Source organism: Poeciliopsis prolifica, unplaced genomic scaffold (assembly GCF_027474105.1).
Source record: "Poeciliopsis prolifica strain line A6 unplaced genomic scaffold, Auburn_PproV2 SCAFFOLD009, whole genome shotgun sequence".
In the NCBI taxonomy this organism is placed as follows: Eukaryota; Metazoa; Chordata; class Actinopteri; order Cyprinodontiformes; family Poeciliidae; genus Poeciliopsis; species Poeciliopsis prolifica.
Genome location: NW_026562384.1, coordinates 9,560,596 through 9,581,537, shown reverse-complemented (window position 1 = coordinate 9,581,537; position 20,942 = coordinate 9,560,596). Strand labels below are relative to the sequence as shown.

General features: G+C 38.6%; 1 protein-coding gene across 2 annotated transcripts in view; it reads left to right on the top strand.

The window, feature by feature from the left end:
• LOC129362513 (A disintegrin and metalloproteinase with thrombospondin motifs 2-like) overlaps positions 1-16,225 on the top strand; it is a 120,978-nt gene extending 104,753 nt beyond the window's left edge. For both annotated transcript variants that reach the window (XM_055034059.1, XM_055034058.1), the window contains 13 exons: positions 624-737; positions 831-976; positions 1,704-1,864; positions 5,391-5,524; positions 5,611-5,734; positions 6,164-6,244; positions 6,344-6,507; positions 6,611-6,767; positions 6,875-7,010; positions 7,894-8,101; positions 8,227-8,356; positions 8,528-8,602; positions 12,152-16,225. In XM_055034059.1, coding sequence (XP_054890034.1) covers positions 624-737; positions 831-976; positions 1,704-1,864; positions 5,391-5,524; positions 5,611-5,734; positions 6,164-6,244; positions 6,344-6,507; positions 6,611-6,767; positions 6,875-7,010; positions 7,894-8,101; positions 8,227-8,356; positions 8,528-8,602; positions 12,152-15,291 — 4,770 coding nt within the window. In that variant the 3' untranslated portion in view covers positions 15,292-16,225. The remainder of the gene's footprint in view (positions 1-623; positions 738-830; positions 977-1,703; positions 1,865-5,390; positions 5,525-5,610; positions 5,735-6,163; positions 6,245-6,343; positions 6,508-6,610; positions 6,768-6,874; positions 7,011-7,893; positions 8,102-8,226; positions 8,357-8,527; positions 8,603-12,151) is intronic.
• The last annotated feature ends 4,717 nt before the right edge of the window (positions 16,226-20,942 follow it).

Below are 20,942 nucleotides of genomic sequence, written 5' to 3'. Positions count from 1 at the left end.
AAGATTTTATTAACTTTATTTCTGATCTATTTTTCTGTGTTCATTTGTCTTTGTGAAGCTATTTGTAGAGAACAAGTGGTTTCTTTTACAAAAACCTCTGACACTTTAAGAGAACTGTATATTTGTGCAGATTAAATTGCACACAGGTGGATTTTTATTAGATGTAATTTAGGGTTCTCATAGTAAAATATGCAATTGTATTTTGATCATAATTTTTTGTTCATAAATGGTCTTACGAGCTGAGTATAATTTTCCTTCCACTTCACAATTTAGTGCTGCTTTGTGTTTGTCTGTCACCTAGAATCCTATTAAAATGTATTAATGTTAGTCATTGTAAAGTGAGATGATGTGAAACAAGAGTTAGGATTACTTTTGCAGGGCTCTGTATTTGTCAACAGAATTTGCATGAACTGCTGTGTGTTTCTCAATGGGTCCCAGTGTAAACTGCAGTGACTCTGCATAGATTAAGTGTTGGTATTGTTTGGTATGTTCCTGTCTTTGCTACTGTTGTGGCATTTCTCCTCCCATCTCAACTTTATTAAGTGTTAAACTTCCCATTAAGCAAAATGTTTATTTTGAGCTGCTGTTTTTGACTATGCTGAAATCTCTGTGCTCCCAAACAGTACCGTACATTTGACCCCTGCAAGCAGCTGTGGTGCAGTCACCCAGACAATCCGTTCTTCTGCAAAACCAAGAAGGGGCCACCCATCGATGGCACCATGTGTGGGAATGGAAAGGTATTGCTACATTTTTACGAAAAACGCATGGAAAGAGATTTTGCGCACAATATGTAGGTACTTAATTAGGCATATCTTTGTGCACTTGGGCAGCACTGCTTTAAAGGTCATTGCATCTGGTTGACTCCTGACATCATGAAGCAAGATGGAAACTGGGGATCATGGAGCGAGTATGGCCAGTGCTCACGAACCTGTGGGGGAGGAGTGCAGTTTCGCACCAGAAACTGTGACAATCCCAGGTATGACATTATTTTCTTGTGTGTGTCCAGTGTCAACCACTGGACACACACACAAACAGACACAAACAGACACAAACAGACACACGAACAAACAGACTTAAAATGAGGTAGCCATTTACTGCAATAGCAGTAGTAATAAATGATTACATGCAACTGGTTCGCAACAAAAACGTTATGGTTTCACTGACAATCAACTAGTGGTAGTACACATAGTTTCTTTTAAATTCACACAGGCCCTCCTTCTGCCTCCAGTTGGTTGTTTCCAACAAGGAGCAATGCATTTTTGCGAGTTGTGTGTAAGACCACTGGGAGGTCAAGACATGGTCCCAGTTAGGATGTCATTTCCAGGTGTACTTGTAAATATGACCAGCAGTGTGTATTTTTAAGGCAGCCTTACAAGATGTTTCTCAATTCCAGTCGTCAGCCCCCCTGCCCTCCATACTTTAGATATGTCTCTGTTCCAGAACACCTGATTCAAATGATTGGATGACCTCCTGTGCCACCTTCAAGTGCTGCAGAGGCCTGTTAATCACCCACATTTTCAAGCCAGGTGTGTGGCAGAATGGAAACAGGCCCTCCATGCAAAGCAGGAGCGCCTGAAGACCAGAATTGAGAAACACTGGGATAAAGAGATCATTTTAGTTTAAAGTGTAATAAAAAAAAAAGCCAAATAGCAAATTACCGCTTAAACAGCAAGAACCTTTCTTGCGCCTCTTGTTTTTCCCAGTCCAGCCAATGGTGGCCGGCCCTGCAGAGGGGCAACATACCAGTTCCAGATGTGCAACACCAATGAATGTGAAGACATTTACAGTGATCCCAGGGAGGAGCAGTGCCACGCCTCAGAGTACATCAACAAGCACCTCTGGCTGCCTTATGAACACCCAGACCGTGAGTAGTTTCTGAACCAGTTTGAACAGTAGCAAACCAGGAGTGATTAGGTTCTGCTGGACCTACGTGTTATGCAATTTAGAACATGCAGTCTTGTATTATTTGATTTATGGGAGCTTTAAGGTACAACCAGACCCCTAAAAGATATGGCATATCTTTAACAACTGAAAATGATTTGGGAGTTTTTGCCTCCTCTGTCCATTGACATCTTAATCTCATTAATTAAGATACCTAAATAATCCCACTAATACCAAACCACAAGTCCTAAGTTCTCCATCTAATGCACATAAACTCTTTTCATTGAAGAAATAGTAAAATCCACATGACTGCATGTATAAAATTGTCAGTTCCAACCTATCTAAGAGCTGTATTGTCACTTCCATCTTAATACATGTGAAATTATCGTCCATCCAAAGGGCAACTGCTCAGCAAAGCACTGTGCTTACTTCCTATCTAAATTACCTTCCTAAATTGTTTTTCCTTCAATCTTGTTACTTCTAAATGCCATTTTTTTCCTCACTAAAGCATTCAGCATCATAAACAAACTCTCTTTGTGTGACCGTGCAAACCAGTGTGTGTTTGTGAGAGAAAAATTATTCTGAAGGAGGTGAAACTGAATTCCATTCACGATCTATCATCTTTGACTTCCATGATAAGTGTGAGAATGTCAACTGCAGATGTGAAGCTATAATATTTGTCTAACAAATTGTTTTTATTCTCCCTTTTGGGAATTTCCCTTGTATCAACAGCTGTACTGTGAATTACTCCTGAGAGGAGAAACATGAGGTATTAGCCAAGCGGCTAATTTTTGGACTTTGCAGTCTAAAACTTTCTGTGTTCTCGCACAGAGGAGATAGCTTGATTTTGCAAAACACTTTTGATTAACACCTTTTGACCCCCCCAGAGGATCTTAGAGCAAGTCTTGACAAACTGAGGATGCTGTCTTCTGTTGCTCGAAACTGTAATGTTATCATTATTATTATTATTATTATTATATTATTATTTATTATTATTATTATTATTATTATTATGTGAAAATGTTACTGGGAGAAGAACAGACTGGCTCTGAGTGAGCGGGTTGATTTATGAATAGTATATCATGCTGATGCTATAAATACAGACTCAGCCTCTGCAGTGTTTCTTTTTGACTGCGCTGAATGCACATGAACAACACTGGTTTGATCTGGTGTCACCACACTGTGGAGGATTCTTTATTAGGAGCTTCCACACCTATTGGTATCCCTTGTAAATAAATATAAAAAAGCCTTCTGCCCATACTTATTTCTCAAGTAAGAATTAGACCTTCATAATTTGTGACAAACGTGTAATTAAAGCAATGTACTTATAAGCAGTATCTGTATCATTAAAAAAAACTGTGTGTATTGCACCAAACGTTCAGGCTCTGTATGCCAGTAATAGATTTGTTGATGTGTAAGTGTAAGCAACCAAATGTGTAAGTGTAAGCAACCAAAACATAGTCAGAAACCAAGATGCAATACTCAAAAACATGCCAAAAAAAATTTACTGCGTAATATTCAAACAAACTTCATTGACCGATAAACGATGAGGATTTGGGCAATTCACAGAATGCAAAGTAGAAATCTTGACAAAATAATGAACAAATCATAAACCACCACCATGTGAGCTAACATTGTGTTTCTCTACTCTACAATGAGCCAAGACACATGGTCAAATCAGCTCAGAGAGGTTTACCAAACACAAAATCAGCATTTTTCCCTGACAATTTCAAATCTTAGACCTAAATTATCCACAAAACCTGTGGTGAGAGCTGAAGACAATAGAGAATGAGAAGGACCAAGAACTCTGGGTGATTTAGGGTTACGAAGTAAACAGGACAAGTCAAAGAATCTTAATGCATCAACCTGGCATATTTATTTACCAATATTTTTTGCAGCTGTTGATTTTGTTTCAAATGATCATTTCTGAACATGGGATTTATTTTCCCTCTGAATAAATGTACTCAAAATAATTAATTCTGTGTGAAATTACTGTATGCTATAGCAATAAAAGACCGATAAATTTGAAAAGATATTTTAAGGCTTTTCACACGTCTTTACCAGGGATATCAGTATTTGTGAAGCTAGCTAAGGGAGATTAGTTGCATGTCTGCCACCTGTTCATTAGAGTCAAAGCTCTGAAAGACAAGGTCTTGGTGTGTGTGTGATAAAGTAGGAGTGTTCATTCTCACTGGGACGGTCTGCCAGGTTTTGTCTCTCTGGGCTCACATAGTTGTAGTGTGACTAAGAGACACAATAAGACTCATCATTATGCTGACTCACTGAGATCTCATTCAGATTATTACAATTACTTACAAACAATTAAGACCAAAATAGTGACTTAAGTTTAAAGTTATGTTCTAACTTTAAAAATTGTTCATAGTTTCCAGCAAGCTTTTTGCATATCTTCACTATAAACCCAGTATGAACATCTTTGACTATTCATACTGGGTTATGAGCTCCAAGTGTTTGAAGTATAAGGCCTCTTTGCCAATACCTGCATGGTAAACTGCGCCCCACAGACTGTCTATCAGAGTCAAATCAGGTTTCTGAGTTTGCGACTCCAATTTGTTAATATTTGGATATAATATTTGGACTGCCTAAACATCTTGTTGAGAATCCTGACATGGGTGACTCCCAAAATCATTTTGGTCCCACTACTGTTTTAGGCTGAAAGTGCTATTCTGAGTGTTTTTGTATGCCAAATAAAATACTACATAATTGTGGCTAAATAACTAAACTTGTTTCATCTCGCCATAAAACAGAAGATCCAAAACATCTTGTTCTTTGCCTTGGTGAGGTTTTGCAAAAGTCAAGTGGGCTTTTACAGGCCTTAGTCTAAGAATAGCCTTTGTTTGTTGCTCTACATCAATGGTGTCCAGCAGACTATTGGACTGTCTGCTTTGAGAAGTTGCCACTGACACGCCCCACGTTCTTCACAACAACCTTTTGAGACTTTTTCACCAACTGCGCCATCAGTGAGGTGTCACTTATGACTTACAGTCACCTCCTTCATGATTTTCAACAGTGTTTATGTTCTTGTAGTGTTTTAACATGACTTTATACCGGGGCCCTAGGAACTTGAGGACAATTAAAATGAGCCTTTTTCCCAAAATGTCCAAACATGGGTTTTTACTGAGCTCTTTAGTTTTAGTGTTTTTCTTTTCAATTAATAATTTTTATTCGGATGCTTCAGAACAGCATAGTCAATTCTGAATCCTGCAAAATTTTACTCACAGTTGTATTAATTTCAGATGTGTTACTTAATTTTCAGTAGAAGTCAAACCAAACCATTTCTGCTGAAATTGTTTGCACATCGTTGTATCATATTTGAACACATAAGTGCATCCTTTCTTAAAGAAAGAAAACATGTTGGTCAAGTTAAGGACGATTTCAAATCTGCACTGATATGAGTAATTATGGGATTAACAGTGCCAATTAATGCAATTATGTAATCAGGGTAAACTTGAGCCTTTTTTATTTCATGTGAAACTATGTTTGCTTTCTAGCTAACAAACGCTGCCACCTGTACTGCCAGTCAAAGGAGACGAGAGATGTGGTCCTCATGGAGAAACTGGTGCTGGATGGCACACTCTGCTCATACAAGGACCCGCACAGCGTGTGTGTGCGTGGAGAGTGCGAGGTGAGGTTCTTCATATGTGTGTTTGTGTGCCTCAAAGTTAAACAGCTGCACTTATTCTTATCAGCCTCCTTGGTTTCCGTTAACAGAAGGTGGGCTGTGATGGCGTGGTGGGCTCCTCGAAGCAGGAGGACAAGTGTGGCGTGTGTGGAGGCGACAACTCCAGCTGTAAAACCTTTAAAGACACAATCATGCGGACTGCTAAAAAGCAGGGTAAGCGGAGAAAGCTGAGTTGATTCTGTCCTAGCAGAAAAACTGCTGGAATGTATTTCTCTCTCCCGTCTTCCCTTCGTTCTTATGCTCAAATAAACATCGCCCTCTAGAGGTAGATGCTTAAAAATGACTCTGAACCTCAGGGAAATTTGACCATATGTTTCCATGCGAACATTGCCAAGACTTTACGTCAAAGTTCATGAGCTAATGTTGAGTCTATTATCTAACTCTTGAAGTCAGCGCAGACCGTGCTCATGAGAGCTGAATTCCTGGAAGAGTCTGTTTTTTTCAGCCTCAGACTAATAAAAAAGTTTCCAGTGAGGCATTTTTTCTGCTTAGGTGTTCTATCTGGAAACTACAAATTAAGCTCTTTGAATGGGAGCTGGAGGATTTAGATAAAAAAAAAACTCATTCAGTCTGTCATTTCAGGCTTCCTCAAGGTTCTTGAAATCCCCAGAGGAGCGAGGCATTTACTCATTCAGGAGCTGAAAGCCACCTCACACACTTTTGGTAAATGAAACCCTCTGTTGGTCCTTTTTCTGTCATGTTTTGTCTGTATATATTTCCTTTTTTTCTTATAAAGGATTATTATTTCTCATTCATTCACAGCTGTTAAAAATGTGGCATCAGGACTGTTTTTTCTTAATGGTGAAAACGACTACCCTGAGTCCGGCTCTGTGATAGAGAAGGGCGTAGAATGGGAATACGAGAACGACAACGACAAGGAAACCGTTCAGACCACAGGGCCCCTCAGACATGGAATTCTAATAATGGTACAAACAACAGGATCAAATTAAAGGTTTAGTTTTTATGATCACAAATCCTAAATTAAAGCAGTTTTCCTTCGATTTTTTTCTTTGCTGATCTCTCTCATAGATGAAATTGCATGGCGATGAGGATGTCAATTTATCGTATAAATACATGATGAATATGGATGGTGATTCGAACATTCAGGACAACATGCTGGTAGAGGACAGTGCCTATGAATGGGCTCCGAAGAGATGGTCTTATTGTTCCAAAGCTTGTGGTGGAGGTATGTCAAAAAGCCAATGACCACAACCCTAACCCTAACCCTGGTCACATGTATTTTGTCCTTCATTATATCCTAGAATTATCAATCGGCTGTCACCTTCTCTTTAGGGAAGCAGTATCTGCGATATGGATGCAGAAGGAAAGTTGACAGTAAGATGGTTCACAAAAGCTTCTGTAATAAGTCCAACATGAAGCCCAGAGGAGACACAAGAGACTGCAACCAGAAGCCTTGCCCTCCACCCATGTATGTATTCAGTAATTCCTTCCAGATATTGAAGGTAAATATTGTTTATTATGACCAGTGCCAGGAATAGTAAAAAAAAAAAACCCTCTAATGTCTTATATTTGTGGCATCTGTTTGCACGTGGGTAAGAAGTGAACATGTTAACGTAAAAGCTGATGTGTTGTAAGTGGGAAAAATTTATGAGCTTAAGGGGCTTGAGAAACGGGGAGCGACAAACGAAAACACCAAATTCATTGCCACCATGGTGAAATGCAACACGGGACACGATGCCAGCAACAACAGTTGAACATTTTTCAACTGTTGTGTGCAGTTTTGCAAGTCCGACTGTGCATAAGAGCTGAAAATTTTACCTGCAGGGATTTCGCCAGTCACTTTGCTGGAGGAGGGCAAAAGATTGTTGCCTTAGAGGGCAAGACCCACAGGAAATGAACTAAGACGGAGCAATATGGCCTTTCATGTGTTGAGCCCTTAACTATGTGAGTTAATGTGACAAGAATCTGACCCAGTGACTGATGGCTCAGTCACCGGGTCACTGGGTCAGTGACTGAACCTTCAGTGACTGAGTCAGTGACTGAGTTAGGCGCACGTACAGAGAATGGGCAAAGAATGAGGTCCATGGGCACCAACCCCACAACTTACAGAGCTTGAAGGATCAGCTGCTAACATATTGGTGTCACATACCACAGCACACCTTCAGGGATCTAGTGGTTTCCATGCCTTGACAAGTCAGGCCAGTTCAGCAGCAAAGGGGAACCCAACATAATGTGAGCTGGGTTGTCATAATGTTATACCTGATCATGTATATTTAGACTGTCTTTAAGATGATTCTCTTTTGTATTATTTTTCTTTGTGTTTTCCCAAATATTTGGTGTTTCACTTGCAGCTGGGTGACAGGAGAGTGGCAGAACTGCAGTAAACCCTGTGGAAAGACAGGGATGCAAGTTCGCTCCGTCACCTGTGTTCAGCCTTCAGAGGACAACACAACACGCCTCATTCACAATAAGCACTGCAGCGACGACCGTCCTGAGTCCCGCAGGTCCTGTAACCGATTTCCCTGCCCCACGCAGTGGAGAGTCGGCCCCTGGTCACAAGTATGCACCCAAGACATTGATAGAAAATATTAACAAATGTTCTTGAATAGAAAATTTTGCATTTATCCTAAATGATGTGTGATATTTGATTGCATTGCGTTTATGTTATGATCCTGTGCCGCCAGTGTTCAGTGACTTGTGGAAACGGGACACAGCAGAGGCAGGCACTGTGCCACACCAGGGACAACACCATAGGACTCTGTCTAGACAGCAAGCCTGACACCATAAGAGTTTGTCGCCTGGAACCATGTCGCAGTATGTGTTAAACAAACTCCACTGCTAAAAATAATTCTTCGATCAACTGTATTTAGAGCTACTGTTGTGATTTGCATGTTATTTACTCAATAGTAGTGGAAGAGAAATGTTCAGTATGAACATTTTGATAGTTATCTAACCATTTCTTTGTCCCCTTTCTTTGCTCATCAGACCTCAACAAGAATGGCAACATTCTGATCCAGTGGCTTTCCCGCCCCAACCCCAACTACCCAAGGATCTCATCACGTAAAACCTCCCTCTATAGCTCCCAGCCCGGCCTGCACAGCGACAGCCGCAGCCGCATGTCTGTCCTCTGCTGGGCCCTGCCCATCTCTGTCCTCCTGTCTCTGCAGGGCCGGCCCCGGCTGGCCCCCTGACCTGCCCTTTCTGCTGCGCCTTGTGCCTGTGCCCACGCCCGTATGAGCGAGCGGCAAAGCTTTCGCTTCTCTTTTGGGGGGGATGTTCTCTCTCTCTCTCTCTGTGTCTGAGGCGGCTCTGACCGGAGGAGGTCTCTGGCTCCTGTGTGTGCTAGTTGGTTCACTCTTGCTCTGTCTCTCTTTATCTATCTCTCCTCTATGGAGCATTGTGTTGTAACCGCTGGCCAGTCGAAAACTTAAAAGATCAACAAAAAATTCGTTGGGAAGAGGATTCTAAAAGGCAAATGGGTTTTCACTGACACCTCCTGCGATGTGTCAAAGGGCCGTTCGTGTGGGAGGGGAGCCCCGCTCCTCTCTGCATTTGGCAGCCATGTTTTGCGTGATGTTATGGGTTACCACACCTGAGACGCAGCAGGGCTTTTCTCTTTTTTTTTTTTTTTTCCCCCTTTTGTAGCGCACTGTCAATGTGGGAGAAAAAAAGAAATGGTATATAAATATCTATATAGAAAAAATATTTATATCTAAAAAAGAAAAAAAAAGAAAGCTTTATTGTGAATGTGATCTGAGGACATCTTTGCTAAAGTGCTCATCTTGACATCTCGGTTCCATTCTTGGATGAAAATGGCGCTCCCATTTCCAGATTGACAAGAACTCAGCACAGTGAAAAGATATAAGGGGATCTTTTATTTTGTTTTGTTTTGGTTGATTTTATTTTTGCAAAGTGAACTGAGGAGTTGAAAATTGTGACGTATGATAAGAAAAAAAGATATTTAAAATAACAAAAAATACAGGGTAGTTTGACCACTTGAGGTTGCTTCCCATTCCACCTCATCATCAGCCATCCTCTCTTTGACTGTTATACAAAAGTTCAATAAATGCAGCTGATTTGTGCTTGCAGACTTTAAACAAATACATCTATAAATATATTTGTATTTATATATACGTATAAATCTAAATCTATATGAGTACCAATAATATTAATAACGTTTTACCATGAATAAGCTGTAGCTTATTTGCCTAAAACCTTTGGACTGCTACTGATCGCTTAGATCCTTGACTGTTATGTTATTTTTTTAATGATTTTACATGAATACAGATAAATATTTAATAAAGGCAAAGTGTTTTGTGGGGAACGGGTTTGACCCATATTATGCAGGACTTGGTCAGTTAGTTGCCTCTCCATTCGCTCAGATGGATCAGTGGTTTTACTGTTGCTTCTTGGTTTTTTTTTCTTTCAGGATAGGATCATGTTTTGTCATGCACATTTGCATCCATCACCTGGATGTTTGGACACATGTCTGTGCGAGCGTGCATCTGTCCACGTGCGAGTCCACGAGTACATGTGCAAGGGTGGATGTGTGTCTTGTCATGTATGAGCGTGTGTGCGAGGGTGCTAAATCATTTGGGCTTTTAACACACTGCGATCAGATACAGAAATACCTCATAAACTTTGATTTTGAGAGCATCCAGTGGTCTCACTTTATGTTTTTGTCGAACATGAACAATGCCTTATCTTGGATTGAATGTAATGGCATTTATCTGTGAAAGAGATGGCTTTACTCATTCAAAGTTTCACTCGGAATAGAGGCAGCTTCAAACCAACTTAAACTCACACCCGCCAACCATCAAAACCTACCAAGCTGATGTCGGACTAGTATCCGACTACCGGAAAGGATTTTCAAAGGGCCTAGGGTACTGAAACATTTGGCATCTTGGAGAACAAAAAAAAAAGAACACTTCAGACTTGTCATTGTATTGTGATCACATATTTCTGTTGTGACTATGTAGCGAGCTATCCAAGGTTTCCTTCTGCTGGAGTTGGACTGTACGAGACCATGCCAGACCTAGCAGTGCGATACTGTATATAAAATTGGTGTTGACTGTATTTAATAATGTTCATGACTGTTATCTTCTTCTATAATATTCTATACTTTGGGTAACTGTTTCGTGGCTTCACTGGCCTGCTGCGTGGGGCTGGCTAATGTTCGAAGAAACATTCAGATGGACTACGTGCACTGCGTCTATATGCACTTTGATTTATCAGGGAAATTTTATTAATGTTTTGTAAATGTTTCATATGACACTTAATGTGCCATTCCAGTTTTTACATCATCATGGAAATTCTGTATTTTCTTTAAAAAGCAAATATAATTTATGTACTTCATGTTCTTTTCTGAGTCAACTAACAGATTGACTTGTTGATTTCCAAGTAATCAAGTGTTTTACCAAAGTGACTGTGAACTTGTAACTTTCGATACAGTTGAATTATTTTTCTTAAGAAAAAAAAAATCTATATATCTATATAATGAGCTGGAGGTGGGGGCGTACATCTCATTGTTTCAGTTCCTGTCATTCTCAACAGCAAAGTTGTATCAATAAAAATGTTTTAAAAAGTGTGACTTTTCACTCTGCAGGAATTCTTACAATAGAATGCTGTTTTGTAGTGACATAGTATAGTTATTTCCACTAGGAATTACCTTTTTTTTGTCACTGATACACATCATATATAAGGGATGCCATTTCTGAGTGAACATTGGATAATACTGACAATCAAGTGTGTTGTTAAAGCTAGTAAAATATCACTTTCCTGAAAACTGTAGCTTTAGTTTGCAGTAAAGTGCCATTCTTCATTCCCTCAGTATTACAACCAACTCATTTATAAAAGTCTGAATGCTTCAGTATCTCCGACTTTTCTCTTTTTTTGGACAGCAACAGACTTTGTGTAACAACAGGAGTTTCTACAGATCTTCCTCAATATGTTGCTCACCTGTGGATTAGAAAGTCACTTTCAATATTCTGTCAAAATATCACATGAAACCCACTTAGCATTATCAATTGTTTGTAAACATGTACACTTTGTGACTGGAGACATGTACGTATGGTCTTGGAAGTTATGTTCTTTTGTTTGGTTTTTTTTGCTAAGCTAACCCTGACATTTTCCTTGCATCTTGCTGACATAATCTCAGCAATGCGTAATGCAAGCTGATGGATTCCAATATGGATTAATTAAGAATGTTATTATCTAAACCCCATATTAGCAGGTGTATCTGGATTTCCCTAATTTGTTTATACTGGGTGGTTGAGTTTGACATTACACTGTTAAAATGAAAGTTAGATGTTAAGTTAATAATCAGTTGTTGTTACACCAAAGAAAAGGTTTACTGACAACTAAAAACTGGCAATTATTTTGTTGTATTTTAGCTGCTCTCGATCAATTTGATGTCTGCTCTTAAAATTGTCTCTTCCTTCCTGCATCCTCTGCTGATGATCTGGCTTTACTCCTGTATTTTTCTAATTACATACACACACAAGCAAATGCTACTATTTTTAAGAATACATTCCTTAACTTAGAAATATTACCATATTGCATCATGTTCTTCTCGATTCCCAGTCTGAGTTCTTTGTCTCTTCTTCACAGGCCTACCATGTAAAGGAGATCGCTCTGTGTTTTGTCGTTTGGAGACTCTGGAACGCTACTGCTCTTTACCAGACTTCTGGCGATTATGCTGCAAAACCTGCAGCACCATCAACAGCACCAAACATGAACCCAACTCCACTTCTACATCCACTATCAACATCACTGCCACACCTACTCCATCCAAGAACATTCTCAGCACCATCTTCACCACCACTCAACCCACTAAAACTATCCCCACGACCTCCACTTCAACTCACGTCCCAACCCTAAGAATCGTAACCCTCGATTCCACTGAATTTTCACCAAGATCAACTGAAACTATCCTGACTCATCAGTTACTTGCAACCAGCATTCCTTTCATCCCCACTGTCCTTTCAGGATCTGTTTCTCCTTCTACTAACACTCGTTTAGAAGCCTCTGCAACCCCACATCTTTTTTCCATCAAATCTTCGCTGAGACCCCCAACAACAATGTCCACTCATACAGCAGATACAGTGAGTTCTCCCTCCTCCAGCACTTTTTCAACCTCTGTCACCACTAATTATCCAGCTTCTTTAATTCAAACACTTCATTCCATCTCATCTTCATCATTTACCACCAAAGTAACTCCTACTCATCCACCAGCTCCAACAAGCTTTTTGTTCCTCCCAACCACCTCTCCTAATGCAATCACAACACCTTCTACTAGTCATGCAAATGTTGAGATCACAGAGCCACTTTTGCAGAGAGCTTCAACTACTTCAACAGCTGGGACAGCAAGTGCCAACGTTCTTACATCAACGCCCACTTCTGTGACAAGTCCAATAGGAAGCACTACTAAAACAGTCAGCATGCAAAAATACAATCCTAATAAGAAAATTCAGCCACAAACTAAAAAAATGGTGGTTCCATCACAGGAAAGTGGAAAAAAGGAAATCCCACAAAGAAATACTACAAAAAAATATGTTCCACCAAAGAAGAATCTTCAAAAGAAAACAAGTATTACTGCAAAAAGTGCAACTCCCAAAAAGACTGTTTCACACTCTAATGGGAAGAAAGCCACGCCAACAAACATGGCACCAACCCCTGCTGCAAAGAGTACTCTACCTATTAGACCTCCAAAGAAGACCAGTCCACCAAGTACTAAAGTAATAAAGACTAATCCACCAAACACCAGGCCCAAAACAAGCACTCTTTCAAACCCAACTATGAAAAAGACCACTCCAACAAATACAACATCAAAAGATACCTCTCCATCAACCCCTACTGCAAAGAAGAAAAGTCTGCAGAATAAGCCTCTGAAGAAAACTATTTCACCAAACACTAAAGTGATAAAGACTAACCCACCAAGCACCAGCAGTCCCAAAACAAACATTCTTCCAAACCCAACTGTAAAAAATACCACTCCAACAAATACAACATCAAAAGTGACTTCTCCTTCAATTCATATTCCAAAGAAAACTCTACAGGATAAGCATCCAAAGAAGAGCATTCTACCACATACTAAAGTGATAAAGACTAACCCACCAAGCACCAGTGTCAAAAAAAACATTTCAAACCCAACCATGAAAAAGGCCACTCCAACAAATACAACATCAACAACATCAAAAAGGCCTTCTCCTTCAACTGATACTGCAAAGAATACTTTACAGAATAGGCATCCAAAGAAAAGCATTGCACCTAACACTAAAGTGATAAAGACTAACCCACCAAGCACCAATCCCAAAAAATCTAGTCCTCCAAAGAAGAGCATTCTACCAAAGACTATAGTGATAAAGACTAACCCGCCAAACATAAATCTGAAAAAGAATATCCTTGCAAAGCCAACTGCAAAGAAGACTCCATCAAATACTACCTCATCGAATCCTTCAGCAAAGAGGACAACTCCTCTAAATAATACACCAAACAATATATATCCATCAAACTCTACAGTGAAAATGTCTATTCCAGCAAATACTGCGCCAAGAATGACTGTCCCAAAGAATAGCGTGAAAAAGGCTAATCCACCATACACTGGTACCAGAAATGTATCTTCACCAAATACAACTCCAAAAAAGACTACTGTAGTCAATGATCCTTCGAAAAGGAAAACTCCAAACACCACTTCTAAAAGGGCAGCTCCAACAAAGAACATTCCAGACAAAAAAACAAAATCTGCACCTAAAAAGGAGGTTCGTTTAAAGGCCAATCCCAAAAAAACAACTGAACCAAAGAAAATTTTCACAAAACAATCTCAAACAAAGACCAACCTTAAAAACAACCCAAAAAAAGCCCCAGAAAATGCTAAGTCAAAGGTCAATGCTAAACAGAATAAAGTCAAAGAGATACAGACCAATCAAAAACAGAATACTTCTTACTTTACCACATTCTCCACACCTTATCGGGAATTTTCTTCCAGGGTTCCTTCCAGCAGCGTTATGCAAGTTACAGAGGTGAGCTTGTCTCCCTCTGATTCAAAAGTCAGTCCTTCATTCATCAACAGGGATGCACCGGTCACAGGCAGAACTCCAGTCATGCACTACAGCGACACAGAGAAAGAGTCTATTACACCAGCCCCTTCTGATGATTTCATAACTCCCCTTCATGATGTTAACACTGAGGCTGACACACAAACTACTCCATCTAGTGAAATCACAGTGACAAGTAGCGGTGAAGCTACCAGCTGGACTTATCCAAGTGGTGATGACAATAAAGAGTCTTACAGCAGTTCGGGAGTGGTCACAGATACTGTTGTGCTGGAGGACGGCCTCTCCATGGTGATCCCAACTATAGACAGAGAGGACACAACACAGAGAGCCTTTCCACCCTGGCTTGACCTTTCTGACTATATCCCTGTAGGTGTATCCATTTCTACAACGACCTCAGAACTTCCTGCCTCCCCAGTTCCCACTGCGGCCCCTCTCACAAAGGAAGAACAAGTGACAGTAAGCCCTGAACTCATCTCCACATTGAAACCTCTGCAAAATGCTGCAGAGAATAATGAGAGCAACTCAATCGATGTATTTGATAGCAGAGTCATTGCTGCAGAAAGTGACATTTCTCAAAACAATCTGATCCCAAGGCACCTCAGAGAACGAACCAGGAACAAACGAATACAAGAACTTCTGGAGGAGAAGCGAAATTTTCTCCTGAGAATGAAAAGGGGCAACACAGAACAATAGAGCAGCGGAGATAAACTCTTTTTGAGTCCGACAATATTTTATATCAGGCCTCCCAAAGGGAAAAACAGAAAACAAGTGAAAAGCAAAGATTGGACAAAAATATTTTGCTGAAGTTTGCAGAGTTGGTGCAATTTGGCATGTAGACACTGTACTGAGAAATAAACAGGTTGGATATTGCACAGGGCCTTTGAAAAGCCAAGTTGTTTCCCTTCTTCACAACCAGGTTGTTGTCTGAGAATTGAATCACCATGAAGATAAGATGTGATGTATTTTTGAAGTATTGTTTTTCTAAGCACACGGAGAACAGAACTTATCACCTTTTGTCTCAAGTTACTGTGCTAAACTCCTGCCAGTGACTGCAGCCAGCCCCTCAGACATTTAGCGTCCCATGAAATGGTCATTTTGAATGAGATGAAATATTTTTTTAAGTGGTTCTGGTAAAATTAGGCATTTACATTTATCTTGTTGGATGTGATAAAAACCTTTACACTTGTTAGAATAGTGCTATTTTCAAAGTAAACATTTTCTGTGACATTTCTAAGTTCTCAGGAATCTAATTTTGAAAGATTTATTACAGGCATTTGAAAATATTTGGTGCTTAAATTTCCCACAAAGTGAAATAAAAAGTGTTAAAACAAAAAGGAAATAAACATTCACTGACTGCTTTTTGGTCAGTGAAATTGTTCTTCTTTCGTCAGTGTTGCCAAAAGTTAAGATGTTTCTCATGCATTTGAAAAAATACATATGGAGAAAAAAAGATTTTCTTAGCTTATCATTCGAGGGCCAATGTTTTTTTCTCTCTTAAAGTTGTATTATTTGTATATGTTAAGTTACATCAAATGAAAAATCACCTGTATTTCTGTACTATATATGTACATATGAAAAAGAAGTTAATGTTAAATATTTATTAAAGTTTAAATGCTTTTGAAATGTTGCAATTTATCTGAGTTGTGTGATTTTTGCTTGAAGAAAAATATACTTTCTCATTTTTTCTTTCATGTTTTTGATGGTAATGCAATATTTGACAGCCAGGTGGAGACAGAGCAACGTATTTATCTCAGTCTTTCTTTACACTGATGCTACTCCTCACATCATGACTTTTAAGCCTTGCTTCACAGCGACAAAATGACGTACCTCCAAATGTCAGCAATAATACCTCTGTTTGGGTTTATCTTGGTCATTTAAAAAAATAAAGGAAAAATATTATTGTTGCCATGATTTGAAGTTGGAACAAACCATCAAAACCAGTTGATGTTAAACAATCTAAAGCAACAAAGTAATTTCCAAATTCTATGTATTTAAGTTTATAAGTTTTCATGAAGCTTTAGACTTTTTAAAGAGTCTTGTATCACCTTATGAAATAATAAACACTTTTTTTTTTTTTTTGGTCTTTTGGATAGTTTTCATTTTGCAGGTAGAGAGAAATAAGAATTTCATTTATTTTTTTATTTTGCAAATAGCTTTTCTTGGGAAAATTTAATGGACATTGTATTTTTACTAATACCTTACATAGACTTTGTTCATTCAGTTGCTTATGTAGATAATATTAAATTTGTATGACACAAAATAATATTGTTTGTAAATAGTATTAAATGCATTTCAAGCATTTCAGAAACACTAATCATAAAAAATCTGTTGCAGAGGAGCTTAGTTTCTAGTCACATGGATGATATTAATATCAACATCTATAGGATGACTTATTGCAGTTATACTTTAATTTATACCACATTTAACATCGAACTGGAATTGGTTATAAAAGCCCTTAAACCTTCAAACAGTTATATATGCAGAACTGATTCAACCCAATCACAAAAGGTCCAGTTGTCTGTTCACTCTATAATTCAATTTCCTCCAAACGTTTCAAAACAAATGTCTCCTGGAAGTGCACCTCTTTTCAAGGAAACATCCATGTCTGCCCCCCGGAGGACAGATGATCATTTCTCAGAATCTCTCTGGCAGCTGGGAACAGAGTGATAAAAATCAATAAAATGGTTAGCTTAAAGATGTCCAGTTCTTTTGACCTGGAGTGTACACTGAAGCTTTTATCAACCACAAAAGTCCTATGGCTGAACAGACAGTCCTAAGTGGAAGAGGACAGGATTTCAAACAAAGTGTGGGAGATGGAAAAATCTCCTGTGCATCGTAAAAGTGTGCACACCATTGACAATATGTCAGGATTTTATAACATAAAAACTAAGATCCAATAAATCACTGCAGCTAGACACCTCTTAGCTCTCTTAGCTCCTGACAAATTTCCATTTCTCATTAGCTACTTTCACAAAACACTTTAAAGTGACATTTAGAAACTTTTTTTTTTTTTGCCATCTTCCCGTTTTTTAGTAGTGATGATGAATTTTCAGCCGGCCGTGCAATTGAAAAGTTGAAGCAAAAGAGATTACTGTAAAAGTTTTGATTACATGTGAAAATTGTAAGTACATTTTCTCAGTGATGAGTGAATTTGCATTAATAGTTGCGAATAGAACATTGCAACTTTCTGATTGAGATTAGGTTAAGGCTGTGTACAGTTTTGTCGCCAGGTCACTGCCTTTGCTTCATTTTATTTATATGCAATTTCCACAAAGGAACTGGGTTAAGTTTCAGTTATATTGTTCAGGATGTATTACTTAATCATGTTATGCATTAATGGAGCCATTTTGAAAATGGAGTTTGTTCGTCTCTTTGGGAGAAATACCACATCAACACTCCCTCAAGTTTAATCCACAGCAAAACACCACAATCAATCATTAGTGATGAGTAAACTCACTGATAAGACAGACATTTCCCTTTAAGCACAATCTCACGGATACAAAGGGAATGTCGGTTTGAAACAACCCCATGTTTGTTGCTTTTCCCATATTTTTTTTTCTGCTGAAGAGTTAGGGGGCAGTGAAGCCAGACTGATGTTGTAGTTGTTGTTTGTCATCAGCAGCATCCACATTGATGGGAGCCTTCAGTGTGGTGCCTGAGAGTCTGCCTGCTGTCCAAAACAAGCAATGCGCCTGCGTGTGTAAATCTCTGTGTCTGTTTGTTTGAGGAGAATGCTGTTGTGAGCTCTCCATTAGAGACCCATATAAAGACAGGAGCCTGTTGATGGAATGGACGCAGAAACTGCAGACTCATCTTCATCATCCCAGGTCACTTTGGCCACACCTAAGCACTAAGCAACATTTTTCATAGTTGAATCCTTCAGCCCATATATAGGGGAAAAAAACAGCTGGTTTTACAGGAGAATGGGTGTGGACACAGAATATCTGTAACAATTATTAAAAAATGTCTCAAAATGTGTTTTCAAATGTTTTCTTCCACAACAGATCTGGTGGAGGAGGTAGAGGAGCTTGATATTCTGTAAACAGATTATCTGTCTCATACTATCAGGAGGACATGGAGACAGTTTTAATAAATGCGGAAAAAAATGATTTTTATAAAAGTTACCAACTGCAAGTACAAAAGGTATTGTTTCTCAAGTTTTCAGGTGCAGTTATGCTACTGCAATAAAAAATTATTTGAAGAAAATGAAAATAAATTAAAATTTTAAGCTACATTTGGTGATTAGGTGACTTCGAAAACAATTCTTTCCACTGGATTTCATTTGGGAGAGTCAAACTAAAAGGGATAGAATATTATTCTACCCTCTTTTAGATGTATATTTATAAAAGTGAGCTTTTCTGAGAGCATTTGTTAGCTTGGCACACAGGAGTGAGAATGCAATCTACACTTAACAGGTTTGGTGTTTGTGTGATGGTAGTGTAGAGAGTGTTTCTGCAAACATTGCAAAGGCCAGTAAGCTACATAAATCTGTATGCTTGTGTTTATACTACCTGATGATGTTTTTGTCCTTTATGGTAGTAACTGGCAATTGTATGAAAGCTAATAAATGAAAAAAAAAAACATATTGGGTGAAAATTAACCTGCTAGATGAGCATTTGAAGTGGCAAATAATCTTTAATTCGACTTTGGTGGCATGTTGAATCAGCCACACTCTGTTTTTTCTCATGCCAGCAATTGTGAGAATGACAAATATTTGGCATTGTTTACTTCTTTGTCTATTTACTCATCTATTATTGCAACCACAGTGTGCCATTAGCTCAGCAAGAGACACAGTCACAAAAACAGTTCATCGTTCTCCATAAACTTGAAAGAAACATTTATTCTACATGTGGGATTTTGATGACTTTGAAATTTAATTACCACTAACTGTGTTAACATCCCAACAAAAGCTGGTTGTTAAATCTGCAAATGAGAAATTTTTGGTTTTCTCTCAGCAGTTAGGAGTCATATTTGATCATGTTTGAAAACCCATGACTGACCTTTGATGTGGTCAGAGGCTCCACAGAAATCCTTGTGATCTGTTCCATGGAAAAACAAGTAAACCAGCAGCTTGTTACATAAATTCAAAATAATGTACAACAAAAATTTGGAGAAACTGTTCTTATTTTTTAATATATAATCTTCTGTGCAGATTATATTATAATAAATATAATCTGCAAAGATTATATTAAATATATTATAATAAATATATATTTATTATAATATATTTAATATATTATAATAAATATAATCTGCACAGAAGATACAAAAGCAATTATTTGTACCATTTGCTGGTTCATCATTATGATCTCGTCTCTGTGCCACTCAAAAAACACAAAGTCATAGGAATAACTTTGTACTCTTGGTACAAAGATATAGAAATCATTTTGTATTTCCATAAATACAATGCGATAAATCTTTTTATAACGGCACCGATTCCTGAAAATGGGGATTTTTTTTTTCTCTCCCTGATTTTAACCACAATGTATTTTTACAATCTTTGCAACAAGTTTTCTTCAATTATCACCCGTTTAATAGATTTCACAGAAGTGGACGATTTACTAATCGGGTGTCCTCTTCAGACATTATTGCCCCGGATTTTATTTAGATTCATCATAGTAAAATGGGCTGAATGCATATGCACTCCACTCTTTTCATCTGTTGGTTTGTGAACATTACCTTGTGTTGGTACATCTCAAAAACCTTGTGTGTACAATGCGATTTGCTAACTTTTGCATGTTACTTTAGATGTCAGTGAAAAAAGAAACAAGGCTTACAGCACTATTAAAGGGGTAAAAATGTGTGTCTGAAGAGGAATGGGTGACTCATGTGCCATGTATTGAGTCACATGAAATTATTATCGATCTCTGCTGTGCAGTCATGATGTGCTTATACACATTGGTTGGTCTCTGCGCATGGCAGAGCAGCCATGTGCAGAGCTCTCACATGCACCTCAGCTAATCAACATTTCGAGCATTCCAAGCTGTACACATGAACGTCAGGTGTTTTTGAAGCTTGTCCGCTTTTATTTTATTTATCAAGTTAAGTATGAATATGTTTGCCAAAAAACAACAATATATAAATATATATATTTTTTTCTTTTTATTGTTCCTCTTCTTCTACTTTTCTGTCTGTTCCTTAACTTTCCCTCTTTTTCCCTGCCTCTGTTTCCTTCCCTCCATCATTACAGTCAGAGTCAGTGCTGGAGCTGAGGAAATGGACGGTGTGCCTATTTTTAGAAGCAGGGAAGGAGGGCAAACCAAAAGTAAGCTATGGAGAGAGGGGGAGTAAAGAGAGAGGAGGAGGGATGTGTGGAGGAGATAAATCTCCATTCAGCCTCTGCC